At 44.5% G+C, this 20966-nt stretch overlaps 1 protein-coding gene across 11 annotated transcripts in view; it reads left to right on the top strand.

The window, feature by feature from the left end:
- Positions 1-20966, top strand: part of METTL17 (methyltransferase like 17) — a 63869-nt gene that overhangs the window by 8063 nt on the left and 34840 nt on the right. For 5 of the 11 annotated variants that reach the window (XM_085895387.1, XM_085895383.1, XM_085895385.1 and 2 more), the window contains exons 1-3: positions 6201-6604; positions 10992-11121; positions 18357-18488. In XM_085895387.1, the coding sequence (XP_085751513.1) occupies positions 6524-6604; positions 10992-11121; positions 18357-18488 (343 nt within the window). In that variant the 5' untranslated portion in view covers positions 6201-6523. Of the gene's footprint in view, positions 1-3595; positions 3680-4305; positions 4459-6200; positions 6628-10991; positions 11122-18356; positions 18489-20966 lie in introns of those variants that run through there. The other 6 variants (XM_085895384.1, XM_085895377.1, XM_085895378.1 and 3 more) reach the window with 5 other exon arrangements.

The raw sequence follows: 20966 nt of genomic DNA, 5'->3' as shown, positions 1-20966 counted from the left end.
CGAAAATCATCATACTTATGTGTAAGTTAGTCATGATCACTATATTTAACAATTATTTAGGCCATCCAATGGAAAATATAGTTAAAATGTTGTTTTTTTTAATGGCAATTCCACTCCAAAAATGCTGTTTCCATGGCAACCGACAGTAAAAATGCAACATTTTATTATCTTATAAAATCCATTGTTAGCCATTTAACAGTAATCCATCATCAGTTGGTTATTTTGTATTGTTTCAGATTTTTTTTAAATTGGTATTAAAAAAAGCGTTTTTCACCCCAAAACGACCTTTCCAAAATTTGAAAAAATGTGAAACATGATTTTTTATTTATATAGATTTTAAACTTCTCAAAAATCGATAGGTTTGCTACTTTTCAAAAAATTCCAACAAAATTACACAAGGAACCTGACTAAAGGCCTGGTCACACCTTGACGTTTTAGCCAGCGATGGTAACGTATTAAAATGTATGTAAAACGCTGGCTGACGTTGAACTTTTGATGTTTTTTTTTAAGATTCGGACGTATTCATAACGAGTTGGTCGTATGCATAACATATTAGTAATGGACACAGAACGTTTCGTTGTGTTATAGATAACTTATACCAACGAATGCTGACCTGTTGTCGCCCTACACAACCGATGCCCAACGATAGTCTAACTTCGGCATAGCGCGTTGCACGCATCGCCGACGATGTCGTGACGTAGCGTATTAAAAGGCTGACGCACAACGATTCGAATCATAACTGCCATAGAAATGGAAGTGACAACATCGCGGTCACACCTTGGCGATCTTGCCAGCATATGCCGACCTAAGAAAAATGTGTCTAAAACGTTGGGGCACGTCAAATACGGTATGAGTAAGTTTGGTATACGTGAGTAGAACGCTAAAGCACGCTATCATACGTCGTAGTAAGTAGAGTACTTCAAGAAATTTTAAACATGTTCAAAATTTTTGGACGTACTCGGCGTATGACACACGTTCCGCATGCGATGGGGATAAGTTTTACACACGATATGTGGACGCTTACACACGTCCACAAAGGCTACTTATAAGCTACTCATAAGTCGAAACACGTCGCGGTAATGTCTTTTTTACGCGAAACTTATTTCTAACTTATGTTTGACGTGCTTTGAGCCAATTCTTTACGTAGTCCCAACACACATCGACGTATGTAGACGTATTCCAATGACGTCTTCCGGTCGACAAAAAAAAAAATAAATGAACGTGTTTCTAGGTTACAACTGCCATATAAAGACGTGTTCCCAGCGGTTTTGGGAATTGGTATATAAAAATGCTGCTCATAAAAGGGGAACCCAACAGTGTTTTCGAGTTCCTTTTTGAGTCGATGTCCATGTCAGCAGTAACAGTAACAGTATCAGTATCAGTATCAGTATTAGTATTAGTATTAGTATTAGTAGTAGTTTGTTCATGTTGGCAGTAGTAGGTGAGTGTGAGGGGGAGGGTGTGGGTTATGATGGATCCTCCTTGCGTCCGCGTGTCCACGGGTAGGTTCATAGGCTGCCACTCAACGATTTAAATGGCTGCATCTCCACTATTGAAAGTAGACGCTTGCGCTCAACAATTGGATTTTTTTTACACTCAACGACTTTTAAACGGTACCACTCAACTATTTTCATTGTTTACAATGAACGATTTAAATTGCTGTCACTCGCCTTTGTTTTTTGACGCTGGGGTTTTGAAATTTGAAGCGTTTCTTCTGAACGTGTTAAAACGCTCAAACTCGACTATTTTAAATAGACGCTGCCGATGGACAATTGGAATCATAGCCAAGCTAGACATCGAAGTGTGAACATCCTCGTCATGCCGAAGAAAAGTTTGAAGAATGCTGCAAATAAGTGTCCTGGCCGTGGCCGTGGATGCTAACACAAGGACGATCCATTATACCGACGTCTTTCAGCCTATGAGTAACTTAAAAGTAACATCTGTCGACGTGTGGCAACGATCGCGTAACGTGCCAACAACACGTTAATCATAGGTTAGAAATAAGTTTCGGGTACGCTAAACATTACCTCGGCGTTTGAAAAATTTGCCGAATGCCGACGTTTGAAAAATTTGCCGAATGCGCTGGCACACGTGGAATACGTTTTGGGTAAATTTTGTATACGTTAAGAGCACGCTGAAGCACGCTGGCATACATTGTAGTACGCCGAGTATGTCGACAAATTTTCAGCATGTTGAAAATTTTTCGACGTATGCCAGCGTATGACGCACACGTTCCGCATACACTGGCCATAACTTGTAGGCACGTTACGCGATTGTTGACACACGTCGACACACATTGCTTGTAAGTTACTCATAAGTCGAAACACGTAGAGGTAATGTTTAGCGTACCTGAAACATTTATAACCTATGAGTAACGTGCTTTGAACCTATGAGTAACGTGCTTTGAACCTCTGCGTAACGTATCTCCAACGCATATTGACTTATGTAGATGTATTTGACGTCTTCTGGACGACCACAGAACTTACTGAACGTGTTACTAACTTACAGCTACCGTATAATGGCGTATTGGCAGCGTTTAGGGGAATTGGTATATAAAAATGGGGTTCACACAGGAGGAACCCGTCAGTGTTCCAGACTTCATGTTTTTTTCTTTTTCTTTGGCATGACGGTGATGTTGACACTTCGATTTCTTGTGCGGTTATGATTTAGATCATTGAGCGGCAGCCTATTAATTATATTATATTATAACCGCACTATAAATCGAAGTGTCAACATCACCGTCATGCCGAAGAAAAAACAAAAAACAAAGAAACCATGGAGTCTGGGACACTGACGCTAAACATAACCTTGACGTGCTTCGACTTATGAGTAACTTAGAAGTAACGTGTGTGTCAACGATCGCGTAACGTGCCTACAACACGTTACTCATAGGTTAGAAATAAGTTTTTGGTATGCTAAACATTACCTCGACGTGTTTCGACTTATGAGTAACTTAGAAGTAACGTGTGTCGACGTGTGTCAATGATTGCGTAACGTGCCTACAACTTATGGCCAGCGCATGCGGAACGTGTGAGTCATACGCTGGCATACATCGAAAAATTTCAAGCATGTTAAAATTTGTCGACGAGCTTGGCGTACTACGACGTATGCCAGCGTACTAAGACGTATGCCAGCGTGTTCTTAATATAAACAAAACTTACCCATAACGTATTCGATGTGTGCCAGCGTTTTAGACAAATTTTTCATACGTCGGCATACATTGGCTAAATCGTCAAGGTGTGACAGGGCCTTAAGAGAGCAGTGCCAGCATTAATGAATTCTGTTGCATCTTGGAAGGGCTGCCAATGCAGAGGAAAGGTAGTCGAACCATTCACACCATGGTCAATCTGGTCCAACCCAAGTGTAGTCGGCTTGGTGATGTAATAATGGGCTTTGTTTCACTCATCAAGGAATGCCAAACATTTTTAGCATCCTCAGTTATGTTGATGTGACATTATGATGCATGGGTGTACGAGTAATGATGAAACGTTTTATTAAAATACGACTTGAAGGATGAGTGAGTGATGCCACAACAGATCAAGATAATAGTACATTCATTATGGTGTTTTTTGAAACCATTTTTTGTTTCCTACAGGTTTCCGAAGGACAAAAGATTTGTTTACAAAGTGGTCTGCTGCACTACGAAGATAGTCCTTCATCCCAACACCTGGCACCACAGGTCTATGTCGTGACCACTTCAAATACAGTGACTTTGACTGTACAGGCCAATCAGTTTGCCTTTGCCTCAATGCAGTACCTAATTATTAGTCAGTTCTGAAGGAAGTGACTTATAAAATGGGGGTGCATGACATAGGGGTCTGTGAATGCATATATATCCGTCCGTCCGTCCGTCCGTCCGCAATCAATCTTTCGATCATTATTCTGCAACATGTGGTCAGAATGATTTGAAACTCGGAGGGATGATACTTGGGGAGATGCCACAGAACCTCCCACAATAACATTTCAGATTCGTCACCAATTGACTTAGTTAATTAGTCTAATCAATTAATCTTCAAAGTCCTAAAACTCGTAGACTATTCATAGTTTTTTGCTTCTGGTTTGGTATAATGGTTCTATGGAATAATGTCTACAGCTTGTTTGGGAGTTTTTTTTTTCCGAATTTTTGTCCAGGAGGAAAGATAATGAGTCTTTATGAGTATGAAGTTCATTAGGACCAATTAATCTTCAAAGTCCTAAAACTCCAAGAGTATTCGTAGTTTTTGCTTTTTGTTTGGTATAATGCTTCTATGGAATAATATGTACACCTTATCGCAGTGTTTATTTTTTCATGAATTTTTTTCCCAGGAAGAAAGATAATGAGTCCTCGTGAGTATGAAGTTCATTATGGCCGGAATAAAAACAATGAATGTTAATGAATATATCCAATATCGATGAAGTCGGAACTGAACAGGGCCCATGGGCCGTATTTTATTCAACTTCCCTTCTCACCTGAAAAAGGTAAGCATAATCTCATTCTTCTTCGAGTAATGATTTCAAACTTATTGATTTGTACAGCTGATTCATGTTGTACAGGCAAACCCCACTATAACGAAGCGGTTAAAATTTCTCAAACAATCCTTTCATGTAATTGAAATAGAATAACTCCGGTATAACGAACGACGTTATAAGGAATACATTTTTGTTTTCCCTGGAATTCGTTATAGCGGGGCTCTACTGTGTGGATAAGTTATCATGAATCGTGCAATGAAAGTTACATGAATGTCACATTTTTTTTTCCAGGACAACAAATCACAAAGACCACCGATGATTTGACAAACAAACAAATGAAATTGCTCGTTGAGCAAGGAATTGCCGGAATAACTGTCATCAATTTGGAAAAAACAAAAACCTGGAAATCAATTTGGTTCTTATAAGTCGACAGTGCTACTGTTTAATGAGTTAATGCACTTAGTTTGGTCAAGATCATAACTTGGAAGTCAATCGGACTTGAAATGGTATTTTTATCGCAATTTGAAATTTTTGACCCGATCCCCCTGACATTCGACCCCCGACCGCAAAGAAGGGTGTTGGTGTGACACCCCAATGAGACATATGGTTGTATGCAGAATTGGAAGATGCACATTTTGGATTTGGTTTGAAGTCGATACGACCATTTTTGCGGATGTTATTGCGAAAATAAGAATTTCGGTTTTTCGGTGACCTTGACCTTGACCTTTGACCTAGATTCACCAAAAACGACAATTGTCTAAGTTGGACCGTGGCCGACATCTTTACCCAGTTTGGTCATGATCACTGAAACAGTGTGGCTGCTACAAGGTAAGCAAACAGACAGACAGACAGACAGACAGACAGGATGACACACACAACCGACAAACATAATTACTGAAATCCGAAGGATTCCGGCAACTAACAAGAAAACGGAGTGAAAACTGAGGACTCCCTTCCTTCCTTCAGCACCCGGCGATGACGTCATGCATCGCTTGGAAGTGGAATTGGGAATGAGCCGTGTACAATAACGATACCATTATCATCAATCACTGAACAGTGACAAAGTGTACACAACGGAGCACGGCATGTTTCCCCAGACTCCAGGGATCCCTCGTTTTGGTTACTCTCTGCACGGCATTCAGCCACGTGTCACGCCTTTTTGAGGCGTGTTTGGTACAAAATACAGCTTCACAGCTTTTGGGAACGATGCCTTATCTCAGAAGGTTGAAGCATTGGTACAAACAAATGGAAAATCTAAAAACGTAGGATCTACAACTATGGGTGGGCCGTGCACGCTGATGGAGTTGTACTGGTAGCGATACGAGAGCGTGCGGAACTAAGCGTTATTCAGGTAAATTACGAACAGCATCACAGGCAGCAGCGGCGTTCAAATCGTTGCCACGGTGGTTGTTTTCACCGCGCTAAAATGGCCGCGGCCGTTGCTAACCGGAAGTAACCGGAGTTGCGTCCGCCCAAACATCGACCGTTTCAAAACTATTTTATGATTTAAAGAGGTACGGGTGGAGATGAGTATCACTAAGTTCAACTAATAGCTCGCCATCACCTTGATCATGTATCGTCGATAACTCCATACGACACGTGTGTTAATGATATTTATCATCTTTACTACCGGTCTTTATTTGTTTACCACTGATATTCTGCCTTCATACGTAATTACTGTATTTTTTTATTCATTAAATGTCACTTTAAGTTTTTCTGTTAGTTATGCAAATATAGCGGGTTTTTTTTTTTAAAGTGACTTCTCCATTTTCAAAAGAAGAAGAAGAAGAGGAAGAATAAGAAGATTTAAATTCAGTTACAAATCTTGCAATGACAACATTGCTGACATCAAGCCTGTCGTGACATTTGGACGTAACAACTACTTTATGAACGACTGAACGATATACAGTAATCAAGATCATCAATGCAGTTCCCACACGTGCGGCTGCTCACTGCCTGAGGCCTAGTGCGTTTTAGCGCGAATGATGGTTTAAACGAAATCTGAAGAATTTTTTTTTTAAATCTAGGTCGAGTCAGGATTCAGGAGAGGTGCTCGAAGAAATTATTTGGCGCCATGCGATGGAAGCAGCATCGCCTGACGTTGAGTCATTGTTTCTCCTTGTGTCGTGTTTCCCCGTTTCACCTTTTGAACAGGGTGAGTGAGTAAAAATGCGAGAGGTGAGCACTCTCTGAAACACGTGGGGGTTTTTAATCTTCTCTCGTGGAAGGTCAAATCCGTGGATGTCTCTCATGCTCGTGATACTCTTGTTTTTACTCCGTCCACCGGCGTCCGTTGCCTTGCAGAGACTATCGGATATCCGCTTTCTGTTGACATCGACGCTCTTCATTATTATGAGATGTGTGTGTTTCTCTGCTGTTTAATCGATTGTATTGTTTGCGGCTGTGATTAGGCCGAGGTCACATTTGCTCTACGGCGAGGATACGGCGGCCGTACGCCCTCTGAATTGACAGAAACGTGCGGCGGCCGCAGAGAAACTGAGGTGGCCTCAGGGAGGCCCTACGTCATATGGCTATATTTTACAGGCCGTAGGGGCGCCGTGGAATTATAGCACGGAGTTGTAACTTTTTTCATTTCTACGTTCGCCGTAACAATTCGACAAGCCAAGCTATGACGGAGATGTGTTTCACGTCAACCATACGTAGGTCGTACGGTGGGCTTGCGTTATTCGTGCGGCTGCCGTAAGCTCTTCTCAATGAAAAATGAATTTTCCCAACCCCAAAAAATTACTGCGGCCGCACTATTTCCACGGTCGCCGTACGGTGGCCTTGCAGTCTGTGTGACTACCTGCGGGCAACGCAGGGTCGACGCACGGTTCCCTCCGCCCGCCGTGCACCTACGTACGGCCTCCGTGGCAGTCTGCGTCGACCGTGCGTCCACCGTGCGCTACCGCCAGAGATCGGAGTATCGGTGTTTGCCTATACAGTGGTGCCCCCAGAATCCCAATTTAATTTGTTCCAGGAGGCTGTTCGGATTGCAAAAAGTTCGGATTCCAAAAATATTTTCCCAATAAGAAATAATGGAAAGTGAATTAATCCGTTCGTGGACCCAAAGAAAACCCACTTTCAAGACACTTTAAACTGAAATTCCCCATGTTTAAGGTAAAATAAGATGAGTAAATGACCTTCGGTGGCGGTGTATTATATGGAAACTAGTACAATCACCACATCCAAAGGTCCACACAGGCTCGAGCTCCGGCCCCAGGGCAGCTCATCAAACATGATGCCCGCAGAACCACAATCACTTTCATCAAACGCATCGGGCTGACGTAATCATGGATATTCCAAATTACAACTGGTTTTACTATGAAATTCAATCCTTGCCTGACAGTCCGTCACACCACGTGATCGGATTTTTTTTTTGTTATTAATTAAAACACAAGATGATTAAAAAAACAAACATCACAAATGAAGGTGAAAACATGAGGTAAGGCCTTAGTCACATTTGGCTCGACGGCCGGATGGTCTACAAAATATATGGGCACTTGCAATTATACAGCGGCCGCAATATTTCCATGGTCACACAATGTAGCAGTCACATATGTTTTTATTTTTCGGGTCGACGCACATAGTATTTATAAATTGTGGAGACCGAAAACGTGGGGGTGCCATACGGTCTTTGATTTGATGTCGCACGGTGACCTTAGGGCGTTCCTGCGGCGGCCATAGAATTTTCAAGGCAGACGCAAGGCGACCGCAGGGGGGCCCTAAGCCGAACGTGCGGCCAGACGGATGGTAACGAATGGGTTAATTTTTTTTTTTTTTTACCAGTTCTTTTGTTTCAGCTTGTCGAATTTCTACGGTGAACGTAGAAATGAAAAAAGTTATAACTCTGCATTATAATTCCACGGCGACCTTACGACCTGTAATATATAGCCATACAGCGTAGGGCCACCCTGAGGCTACCTCTGTTTCTCTGCGACCGCTGCATGTTTCTGTCAATTGAGGGCGTACGGCCGCCGTATCCTCACCGTAGAGCAAATGTGACTGAGGCCTAAAGTATCGATCGACTCACAAGGACTTCAACCGACGAACTGAATGAACAAAGCGCGAAGATGCGGCTCGAACAGGTGGGGGAGACACGTGAACAAACACGAACGCCATGTTGTGTTCGGTTTTTTAAAATGTGTTAGGTTTTTAGGGCAAATTTTTCTCGAAAAAATTGTTCGGATTCCAATTTATTCAATGGGGCGTCCGGATTCTGGGGGCACCATGATATATTATAGTTGTAGTATATTCAGTTATATATACTGGTATATTTTTATTTCAGTAAAAAAAAGAACTGGTGTATATATACCCACTCGTTACCGTCCGTCTGGCCGCACGTTCTCCTTAGGGCCCTCCTGCGGCCCCCCCTGCAGTCGCCTTGCGGTCACCTTGCGTCTGCCTTAAATTCTATGGCCGCCGCAGCGACGCCCTAAGGTCACCGTGCGACATCAAATCAAAGACCGTACGGCACCCCCACGTTTTCGGTCTCCACGATATCTAAATACGCCGTGCGGCTACCTCCCAAAAAAACATATGTGACTGCTACATTGTGTGACCATGGAAATACTGCGGCCACCGTATAATTGCTAGTGGCCACAGATTTTGGAGACCCCACGGCCGCTGTGGCAAATGCGACCTCAGCCTTAGCAAAGCCACTGCTTGTTTTATCAACTACTAGCAAGGTTAACTGGCGGTGCCCGGTGCTGTTCTTATCCTGTTGGCATTTTGAAGAAATCAAATTGTTTTTTTTTTTCTTCTATTTTTTTTTTCCTTCTATTTTTGTGGGGGCCCCAAGATACCTGCCTACACCCACTAACACTAAGGAATGGGGTCAGGAATCGTTTATTATTACCTTTCACATAGCTACAAGGGCTTAGGCACTATAGAGCGATTTAAAAAATGAAATAAATAAATACTCCTCCCTCACCCCCCCAAAAAAATGAACTTAAAAAATATAGTTTTTTTTTCTCTTCTATTTTTTTTTTCTTTTTGTGGGGGCCCCAAATATACCTGCCTACACCCACTAACACTAAGGAATGGTGTCAGGAATCGTTTATTATTCGCTTTCACATAGCTACAAGGGCTTAGGCACTATAGAGCGATTAAAAAATAAAATAAATCCCCACCCCTCCCTAAAAATAATGAACTGAAAAATATATATTTTATTCAATCTTTTTTTAAATTTTATTTTATTTTTGCTTTAAACACTCAGGCACTCACTGATGAACCTCAAAGTTTGACGAGGATTCGTTCAGCCATCTCTGAGAAAAATGTTGACACAAAGACGCACTTGTAATGCAGGTGGAGACTTTGAGACCGGGTCGGTCTCCGTTTCATCTCCTGGAACCCACCAACTGGCAGACTGGAATTGGCAGTCGTCGTCAACCACACACACACACACACACACACACACACACACACACACACACACACACACACACACACACACACACACACACACACACACACACACACACACACACACACACACACACACACACACACACACACACACACACTCTCTGTTCCGTCTCGTGGAGCTACCATTCATCATCAAGAACGGCAATACCAACGCACACACACACACACACACACACACACACACACACACACACACACACACACACACACACACACACACACACACACACACACACACACACACACACACACACACACACACACACACACACACACACGAGGGCTCCGTTCCACCTTCTGAAACTCGCATATGGAGATGACAACCAATAACACACATCTCTATCATATCAGTATGGATGATTAATATATTTTTTTAATCAAATTGACCTTCAGGTGGAATTTTAACAACCAAGACATTCCATCCCTTCAGTTTCCCTCATTTTTATCATCCTATCCTCTGTTTCACATGGCTTCCCAACTTTTCCTCTTCTTCCACTCTCTACCCCCATCCCTCCCAAACCCACTTTCTTATCCTCCCTTTTCTCCTCTCTCCTTTCTTTTTTTTTCCTTTTCTAAACGGGTGTGTACTTCCCCCCCAACCCGCAAGTCGCTTACGAATTGGCTAGATAAGCCTGACGTTCGACTGAAGGTGAGTGCTGCCATTAACACTCCTCCTCGGTGAAAGATATCTTAGGATCTTTAATTTTAGCAAACTGGACCCCCAGTTTAACATCCATCCAAGGGACGGCACACTTTGTGATGCAACGCCCTGCTTGTGACATACCAATCAGCCAGCATATAGTCGGGTCGGAAATCAAGCTCAGGCTCGATAGCTCAGATGTAAATGCACTATATTTGCACCGTCCCATTGGACGTTGGACGTTGGATCTTAGCAAGGGTGCTTTTTTGAGAATTGTATGATGTCATAACCTTTGCTTTTAAAGTGTTTTTTGGATGTGCATGATAACGAGCAATTTTAGCATCTGTAAGTTTATGTGCAGAATGGCCAAGGGTTTGTTTAAATTACAATATGTAACCTTGAGGCTTAAACAATATTTTACGAGGAAAATGCAGTCGTCTGTTTGAGTGTGAGCTGTTGCTTTGCTTGTGTGCAGCGATCCTGCACCCTCAGGCTGCAGCTGGGAATTGAAGTGGAATCTTTCCGAAAACAACCAGGTCAACAGAATCTGAATGCTGTTCATATGCCTCAACCCTTGAAAGAGGTGACACAAGCACTTGGCAAAAGTATGTTAATCTACCATCGACATGAAATTTCTAACAGATAAATTTCTTGACATTTCTAACAGAATGATGACACCACAAGATGATGTCCCCACATTAGCAATTAACAGTTTTATTACAAGTGAGATGATAGAAAATAAAAACAACATCCACAGTTACATTTAGCAAGTTACTAGACAGATGTGAATGACAATATGGACACAGACAAAAACGGATTCCCAAAAAGGTGACACAGAACACACACTTAATTAATTATAAAAACACACAAAAAGCCACAACACTGCACATCTATTGCAGTGTTGTTGTAATGGTGGGGAATGCAAAAAGAAAAAGAAATCTTCAAGCCAGGGTAGGTAAAGTAATTGAGGAGTAAGATGGTGTTGTTCCTCGTGGCTGGCGGAGATGGTGTGCACTGGTGGAGATGGATCGCCTGTGGTGTGCCGTCATCGGCACACTGCATGGTGTAGCTGGCACAAATTGAAAGCTATGGCAGCCTCCCTCCCATGTAGCCGTCCTGGCTGTTGTCACAGTGCTAATTGTGAACAGCACTCAACTAAGTGCCAGCTGCCAAAGGTACTAACAATAACAAATCTGTCTCTCTGTCTCTCTGTCTCTCTGTCTCTCTGTCTCTCTGTCTCTCTGTCTCTCTGTCTCTCTGTCTCTCTCCTCTCTCTCTCTTTCTCTTTCTCTTTCTCTTTCTCTTTCTCTTTCTCTTTCTCTTTCTCTTTCTCTTTCTCTTTCTCTTTCTCTTTCTCTTTCTCTTTCTCTTTCTGTCTTTCTCTCTTTCTTTCTCTGTCTTTCTTTCTCTCTTTCTTTCTCTCTTTCTTTCTCTCTTTCTTTCTCTCTGTCTGTCTGTCTGTCTCTCTGTCTGTCTGTCTGTCTTTCTTTCTTTCTTTCTGTCTCTCTCTTTCTTTCTGTCTCTCTCTTTCTTTCTGTCTCTCTCTTTCTTTCTGTCTCTCTCTTTCTTTCTGTCTCTCTCTTTCTTTCTGTCTCTCTCTTTCTTTCTGTCTCTCTCTTTCTTTCTGTCTCTCTCTTTCTTTCTGTCTCTCTCTTTCTTTCTGTCTCTCTCTTTCTTTCTGTCTCTCTCTTTCTTTCTGTCTCTCTTTCTGTCTTTCTCTCTCTTTCTCTTTCTCTCTCTTTCTCTTTCTCTCTCTTTCTCTTTCTCTCTCTTTCTCTTTCTCTCTCTTTCTCTTTCTCTCTCTTTCTCTTTCTCTTTCTCTTTCTCTCCTTCCCAAAATGGACCAGTCCCACCTGAACATAAACTGTGTGCACCTGGTGGTGCTGACTAAACTGTTCTCTTTTGGTGGATACACTACTAAGTGAACTGCACCCACCTGTTCACACATTACCAGTGCTCATGGGGAGGTGTTTTATCTTGTGCATAGTACAGCTTGGCCCCGTGCAACCCACAAATAGTTCATGCTCGTTCCGAGCTGATGGTCTCAGGTACACGGAATAGTGTGAACTTTTTGCAGTAATAGAAATGGGAGGAACGAGGAATCTACAGCATATATAATGGAGCAAGTATGTATGTATGTCTGCTTTATACCAATTGATTTGACAGCTGACCTGATACCACCCACAAGTGTAACCTGAAAAAAGAAAATCTTACATCTGCCATTTTGGTAAGCCCAAGACCTCTTCAGAAGTGTCATATTCACAGTCACCATGTCCTCCCTAATAAGTTTTCCGTTCAGTGTAAAACGACCCAAGTGACTATGAAAAGGATCATAAAATATCGAAAGGTTGGAGCCGATAGAAGATTTATTACTGGATTCTGAGGTAGGAATAGGCTTCAGGCCTCGGTCAGTGCATTTGGAATTATCCGAGCTATATAATCACAATGTATTATATTTGCACATAAGCAATATGCATGTCTTTGCTCCACGACGTCCCACGGGTTATTTTTATTTTTGAGAGCGATAGATGCAGTGGTCTGTTGCCTATACACCACCCACATATCAAGATCATGTGTCAGAAGAATGTGTTGCATGCTTGGAACAAGATCGCTGTAGGGCCGATACTCTGCTATGAATAATAATCTATCTATAATTCCAGCTGTGTGTGTGTGTGTGTGTGTGTGTGTGTGTGTGTGTGTGTGTGTGTGTGTGTGTGTGTGTGTGTGTGTGTGTGTGTGTGTGTGTGTCCGTGTCCGTGACTGCTGTTTCTCGACAACCACTGGTCTGATCTAATTGAAACTTGCCAGGTATATTGCTGGGGACCTGAGTATGTGCCTTTTCAAGGTTTGATATTAATTGGACAAGTGCTTCCCAAGTTATGACCATTCATTTACCAAACCAACGACAGGACATGGTGCTGAGTAGGCGTGGCCGATGGGGAAGAGATCCTCAGCCGCATTCCCCATTACGGGTTACAATGTACGGACTTCCGGATAGTGATGACTTACTGTATTCTAATAATTTCTCGATTTCTTATGCGCATTTATAGATAAACAATAAGCCTTGTGTTGGCTTAGTGGTTAGGATGGTGGCTTGGGATCCCAGGGTCCTGAGTTCAAGCCCCGTTGGCTGCTGAATTAACACCAGGGGGTTGACTCAGCCTGTCATCCTTCCGAGGTCGGCGAAATGAGTGCCAGTGTACTGGTCCCGGTGTATGCCCCGGTTAGAATAGGTGTACCATATCCCTGTGTGTCGTAAGAGGCGACAAGGGTTGGCGTCAGGAAGGGCATCCGGCCATAAAAAAACATTTCCTCAAGAAAAAGCCAAACCCCTGCACAGCAGGGAAAAATGGCTGTAAAAACGGTCATTTATAGATAAACACAATGCCCCAATCCAGTTGTCGTTTACGAGCGCGAAGGAACGGCCTGTGTTGTTGTTTGAAAGTTTTTATTTTTTTTTTTTATTTTATTTTATTTTTTTTTGCACGTACGGCCACGTACTAGTAATAATAATAATGATAACATGAGATCCCTAAAAAGAACGTTGACATAGGAGGAGTCCATTATGCCCATCAAAGCCTGCACCATTATTTCCAACTTGTGGTTGTTTGTCCAAGCTCTATCCTTATAAATGCTGAGCATCAAGCAAGGAAGCAGCACATACCATTCTTTAAGTCTTTGGTATGACTCGGCCAGGATTCGAACCACCAGCCTTCCAAACTCGGAGCAGACACTCTAACCATTACACCATTGAGGCTGGCTAATGATAATCATTAAAAGAAAGTAGATGAGGGGTGTTGATGTGGAAACTTCCATGGAACACTTATGTGGTATTGTTATGGATTTGGAAGCGTGTTGCACACAGACAGGCAGCGGTCCCCGTAGCTCAGTTATCTCGATAAGTGTGTGTTTATAGTTAGGGTCCCGTCCTTCTGTCTAATGGGTTAATTTCATGTGTGCGCTGTGGGTTTCTTTTATAGTCAGGTTTTTTACATCTTTAAATCTTCCAAACAAATCAATCCTCCACCTCTTCGCACCACCGACTCCATTGCCCACGTGTTTTTGGCTGAAGGCGTGGGCGGAGCCTCCATCGCCTCAGATCAAGGCTCCGCTCCGAAGAAGGGCATGGAGCGTTTACTTCACCCAATGGGAAGCCTGAATGCCAGGAACTACTACAGAGCCTCTTCGGGGTGGGGGGGGCACCGAGACGCCCCGACACACCCCCGACACACCCCCGACACACCCCCGACGCCCCCGTCCAATGAGGATGCGAGTTACCTCAGGACAGACCCTCCCACCTCACCTGAGGAATGAATGATAGTGGGGTCGATCCGGCTGGCAAAAAAAGAAGCCTCGTCACCTTGTTTGCCCTCGCCTTGCCTGCTGGCGTTCTCGACTTGCCCAAAAGTGCTCGTCTCATCCGTGCTCGTGCTGGCAGGCGTCTGTTGCGTCATTCCTGGTGCTTGGTGCGGCGACGAAGGTGTGGGTTCGAGCCCCCCCCCTGAACCAGCTCGTTTCGACCAAACCACACGAGGCGGAAAGGTGCCCGACCGAACTCTTACCCTCAGCTCGCCTTGCATCCCGAGCTGAAGGGTCAAATAAAGGCCAACCGGCCCCATTTTGTGTGTGTGTGTGTGTGTGTGTGTGTGTGTGTGTGTGTGTGTGTGTGTGTGTGTGTGTGTGTGTGTGTGTGTGTGTGTGTGTGTGTGTGTGTGTGTGTGTGTGTGTCACTCATCCTGTAAGTAGAGACTGTTAAGTGCCTGTGTTCATTGTAAATTACATTGCATTATATTCGTGATTAAGTCTGCTGTGTGTCTCCCTCCCTATTGTAAATAAATATCTGTTAAATGTTCCAGTTCGTTGCCTGTTGTTTCTACCGTTGACCCAGCACGGTGCGGGCTTGAGAAGTAGTAAGGCCGTTTGGGCCGTAAGTTGTCATTGGGACCGGCGCGGCTCTGGTAATTCCCATTCGGTTACGCTGGACCCGAGTTGTTACATGTGATTCGGTTCGGACAGAGTCAGCCGAGGGTGTGGTTTCCCTGGTAGCTAGATGGCATGAGTAGTTAGGTAAATTGGAATAGACAAGTGGACCCTACCTCACGCCATTGAAATATTGGCGACCATGGTCCTTTAAGTGACCCGTCGATTCCAGGTGACGACCTTTTAATTCCGGGTGTTCGGTGGGAGACGGCCCTATTGCTCCGTCTAGCGGTCATTCCTCGCCACCGACCCCCAGCCCACAACAGTATTACATCTAATTAATATCTGACCTCATGCATACCCATACATCAGCACAGAATGAAGAGATGGCATTTTGCCTTTATAAAGCACATGTACCATACAGGTGGCTTCACCTCTTCCCATGTACGTTACAATATTTGTCAACATACAGGGGGCTGTCAACGTCAGGACATTATTGTTTGTGACGCATCATGTTATGTGAGACATTTCCACAAATTTGTTTATAATCATGTATTTTTCTTCTGGTCTGATACTGCAGTATAGTGGGGCAACTGAGCTAAATATAGCATAACAATTGTGCATTTTCTGAGGAAAGCACCAAATTTGGCACACTAGTAGCCTATCGTATTGTTGCGAATTCGCGCCCGCCGGCGTGCGAACGGCCACGTGACTCGAATCGCAGCACGTCGCCCACCGGACGGACAATTCTGTCGTGACCCTCCGGGAACTATCGCCCGCAGCCAGTCACGGGTGGGCCTTTCGACCTCACCACAATTGTGCCAATCGGCCACCCGCGTAGGATAGGGTTGTTCGCCAAACTCAACCTACCTAAGTACCCACGCGGATGGTAGACCGGGCGATCGTACCTCGCCGCAGGCCGACTCCGGACACGAACCGCTTAAGCGGTCCGTTCCGTGCTATCGGGATAACCGAGCGTTGTTATCGTCGGCCTCGACGGTTCCGATTAATTATCAGGCGTTTTAAGCCCACTACGAACGAACCCTTTACGTGAAGCAAGATGGAGATTCAATTAAAGAAAAGACGAAGCGAAACGGGAAAACAGTTCAACATAATGCACATTTATTCCGCGGCACACGGAGAGCACACATATACAGCCAAACAGAATGCACATATATCAAATGCAACAAAAGAAACAATGATGCAGAGATACTACCGACTAAGACCGACACACGGCAACACTTAAACAGTTTTACTTCACCAGACTGGCGCCGACACACATTTACTCAAAAGCAAAGGAAAGAAGCCACCCTCATAGGCAAGGGGGCAGACGGGCCCATAGGCCAATGTGTGCGCGGGACCTGAAGGAGCGGTCAGGCCCGCGAGACCGGGGGGGTCCTACCCGCGTCCTCCTGACGAGCCGCAAATGTGGCTGCGCGGCGGTGCCCCGACTTTGTGCTCCTTCGCGGGTTTTGTTGGCACCGCTTGGAGTGGGGTGGGAACGGGGCCCCCTTTTCGCACTATCTCAGCGTGGGGGAAAGGGGGGGGGGAATTGTTGATGCCCTGGGGGAAGGAGAATGGTTGGCTGGCTTGGGTCCCGCGACGAGCGATCCCACCGTGACCTCGTTGCCGACTGCCGTCTTCCCTGCCTCGGACCCGAGCTCCTTGGACTCTTCCCCCAATTATCCTCAGCTGACTGCAGAAAACCACCTTGACGCCTTCACCTCCCGACTCCACTCCGCTCTCCAACCCGACTTGACTGCCTCGCAACAACTCCAACCAAAAAAACTAACTCTCTGAGCAACAACTCCAACCAAAAAAACTAACTCTCTGAGCAACAACTCTTCTCATTCACCTCACGCTCGCCGTTTTATAGGCCGGCAGGAGAAAACAAGATGCAAATTTCCGGATCAGGATCTCCTCGAGGGCGGAGCCACGCTCACCGATTGGACGGAGGAAAAGGGGCGTGAATCTCCCCTGATCCTAGAATTTGTATATCTCGATTCCAGACAGACGCGCCTGGAGGCGGGGCCAAGCCGCCCCGCGCTTCCTAATTGGATGGATCAGAAGTGGGCGTGTAGCATTCCTGATCCGAATTCTCCTCGGAAAGGCCGCTAATTGCACTCGCGGCTCGGCGCGTATCTTGTAAGAGCCCAGGACAGCCCGATGCTCGGTGCTCACAGGTGGTGCGGGAATGCCGTAGAAGGAGGGAGGTGAGGGTGGTGGAGGGTTTATGGTGGTGGTTTGATGGTCATGGTGCGTTTGGGAATGGCATGATGCGATGATGTGGGAGCGAGTTGTGAAGGTAAAGGTCATGGCTGTTGGCGTTGTTGTTGTTGTGAAGCGGAATTGTGGTTGGTGGTTGTTGTGTGATGTCGGTTGGTTCAAAATAAAGATAGAACAGAAAAACGGCTATCTCAAAGCGTCGCAGCCCGAATGAATCACATTTATTCCCTCTAAACAACGGGTTTGGGGCTAACTACACATGTACTTACAGAGATATCTCACCTATGGGACCTGAATGGTGGTTTGCGAATTTCCACAACCGTAACAATATTATGAACAGATTTGGATATTGGGCCATCTCAAAATTTTTGATGGTAGTGGAAAATGTCTGCCACAGTCATCAGCGGCTGAATTTGAGATGGCCCAATATCCAAATCTGTTCATAATATGTTAGGCTACTAGTGTGCCAAATTTGCTGCTTTCCTCACAAAATGCACAATTGTTATGCGAAGTTGCCCCACTAGTATATGAGTACATTGTTCACAAAGATAAAATGAGGTTACTCATTCAGATACACATTTGTTTTGGAATAATTGGGGTAATCAATTCTCATTTGCATAAACTGTATGAGGTTTTTATTCTTATATGATACTTTGTTTTGATAATATTTTTGTTTGTGCAAATTTTTCTCCAGAATACCCAATGCCTTCAATATCTGATGAAGTTGTTGGGTTTACCAACTACCTCCTGAAACGAAAACTACCAGTAGAAGACACAGCTCTGCAAGCATCAGCAATGAAAATAGAAGAGGAAGTGAGAAAACAATGTGGGTACAATGGTTTTTAATGTTTAATATTTTTCGTGTGAAGACAGGAGAGACAAATTAACTCGCTCTCCAAGGGAGAATTGCTAGATACGGATGCAGTGGCACATCACAAAGACCTTTAAAAATAACAAATCTTGTCTTCTGACTCCAACAAGGAACTGTGTGGCCCCTTGCTGCAGAAGGGACAAATCTAAAGGTTTCGTCCATGTGACGATAACAAATACTTTCATTGCACAATAGCTCTACACATTTAGATTGTTTTGCACAGTAGCTCCAAACATTTATCCCTGGCTTCTCAGAGAGCAAGGGCAAACCACCCAGCATAACCCTTGCCAAGAAAGTGCTTTGGCAGCACCAATGCTCTGTAAAGGGTATCACGTATGGCACATCTCATCTCATCATCATACACAATTTAATATTCAAGCAAGTTTTTTTTTGTTATGGAGTAGTCCTTCATAGAACCAGGGTCAAAATCACACTCCTGTTGACCAATTGGAAACCACTCCCTAACGGGCGATGCGAGACCGCCAGAGATGAACTCCCAAGATGCCGAGCGGAGTCATTCCGGATACTTGGCGATGGCGACTCTACAGTGTGGTGTAATTAGGATAAATTAATTTAGCCATATGGCGGTTTTGTGGTGAATCTGGTTACGCTGTTGGGCAGTTCCACGGCTCAATATGCACAGAAATACGAGGTTAATAAATAATGAGGCTGGGGACACAATAAGAAGAACAATGAATTAAAATGAAATGGGGGGGGGGGAGAAACAAAAACAAACAAGTCTCACACACTTAACTGGATGGCAATGGTAGCCTTGCCCTAAGCCTTAAAATAAACTTATCGCATGAAGACTCAATCAGGGACACAAGAAAGAATGGGTGCGAGCCATTTTCATCTGGAATGTGTGGGGAAAGTGAGAACATGCAGGAAGTGTGTGTGTGTGGGGGATGGGGAGGGGGGTGGAATGATTGAAGTGACAAGGAGCTGGCTACCTCAACACCCCATCCTGGTCGTTCATAATTGGGGTTAAAAACACTTCACGAATGTAACAATATATATATATATATATATATATATATATATATATATATATATATATATATATATATATATATATATATATATATATATATATATATATATAGATTTCTGCCACGTTCGGCGTGTGGTTGACCGTTTTAGCCAAATCGCTGTCGCGCGCCCACCGAAGGCCGCAATTCAGTTGTGGCTTTCCGGACCAGCCCCGGAATCCGGCCACGGATGCCTTAACGCATCATAAACTAGTCAATTATTCTGTCCACGCGCTGCAGGGTCAATCGCCGAGTTGTCGATATACCTAACTATTCGCGTGGACAGAAATACCGAGAGGTTACACCTTGACGGGACTTGTACGAAAACGAGCCGCTTAAGCGTGTTCGTTCTGTGTGCGAAGCCGACCGGTTTTAATTCGTCAAATCCCGTCGGACCCGATTATCTCTTTTATCGGCTTAAAAAGCCAGTTAATTCCCGATACGTGCCGTGGCATTCAATGGTAGAAAATGACGCAACGAGCAATCTGACATTCAAACAATGGGGGTTTATTTATTTTAAACAAGCACGTAAGCAGTCAATGGGGGGATGGGGACGAGACACGAGCAAAGCCGACAGCCGATGCCTATTCAACCATGTCCACAATCATGCACTTAACAACAATTCTACTTATCCAGACTGGCGCCACACATGCACACGTAGACAGATGGTGGCAATCGCCTTTATTAATACCCCCAGCTCGGAGGGAAGGTGAGCTGGAGGTAAGGGTTAATCTTGGACCTGGTCCTCAGGGCCGAACGAGACCCCTTGCACGATCCGGAGGATCCAAGCTGGCGAAGCCGGCAGGGCGCAGGCTGGTGGAAGAAGACCCGCACCGACCGACTGAATCTCCTCAGACTCTCGTCAAGCTTCTCAGAGCTCTGTCTCCTTCACAGAGCTCTCGTCAATCTCCTCAGAGCTCAGTCCCCTTCACAGAGGTTTCTCCAATCTCCTCAGAGCTTCCTTCGATCTCCTCAGAGCTCTGTCTCCTTCACAGACGGATGCCCTTCTCAGAGCTCTCTCTCATTCACAGACAAACGCCCTTCTCAGAGCTATGTCTCTTTCACAGATGCACGCTCTTCCGCGCATCCGCCCCCCGCACACTCCTCCCACCCACCAAATCGAGCGGAAAACCCCGCGACCGGCCAGGCGGAGGAGCAAATCCAGGTGAGGGCGATGCAGTGCGGTCGCCGGCGACCCGGCGGCGCTGGCGGTGGTGCAACCCCGAACAAAAGGGAAACCCAACCATTATAACAAACCGCAGCACAGGAACATTTAAATACCCGTTAGACTAGGGGAAAGGGCTATCTATAAAAAATGTACTTACCGAGATAACTACTCTATAGGAACCTGAATGGTGTTCTGTGAATTTCCATAACCGCAACAATATATATATATATATATATA

Source organism: Eptatretus burgeri, chromosome 9 (assembly GCF_056783735.1).
Source record: "Eptatretus burgeri isolate ZD-2024b chromosome 9, Ebu_testis_v1, whole genome shotgun sequence".
Taxonomy (NCBI): domain Eukaryota; kingdom Metazoa; phylum Chordata; class Myxini; order Myxiniformes; family Myxinidae; genus Eptatretus; species Eptatretus burgeri.
The sequence above is the reverse complement of the archived record's forward strand: the minus strand, read 5'-3'. Positions and strand labels throughout refer to the sequence as shown.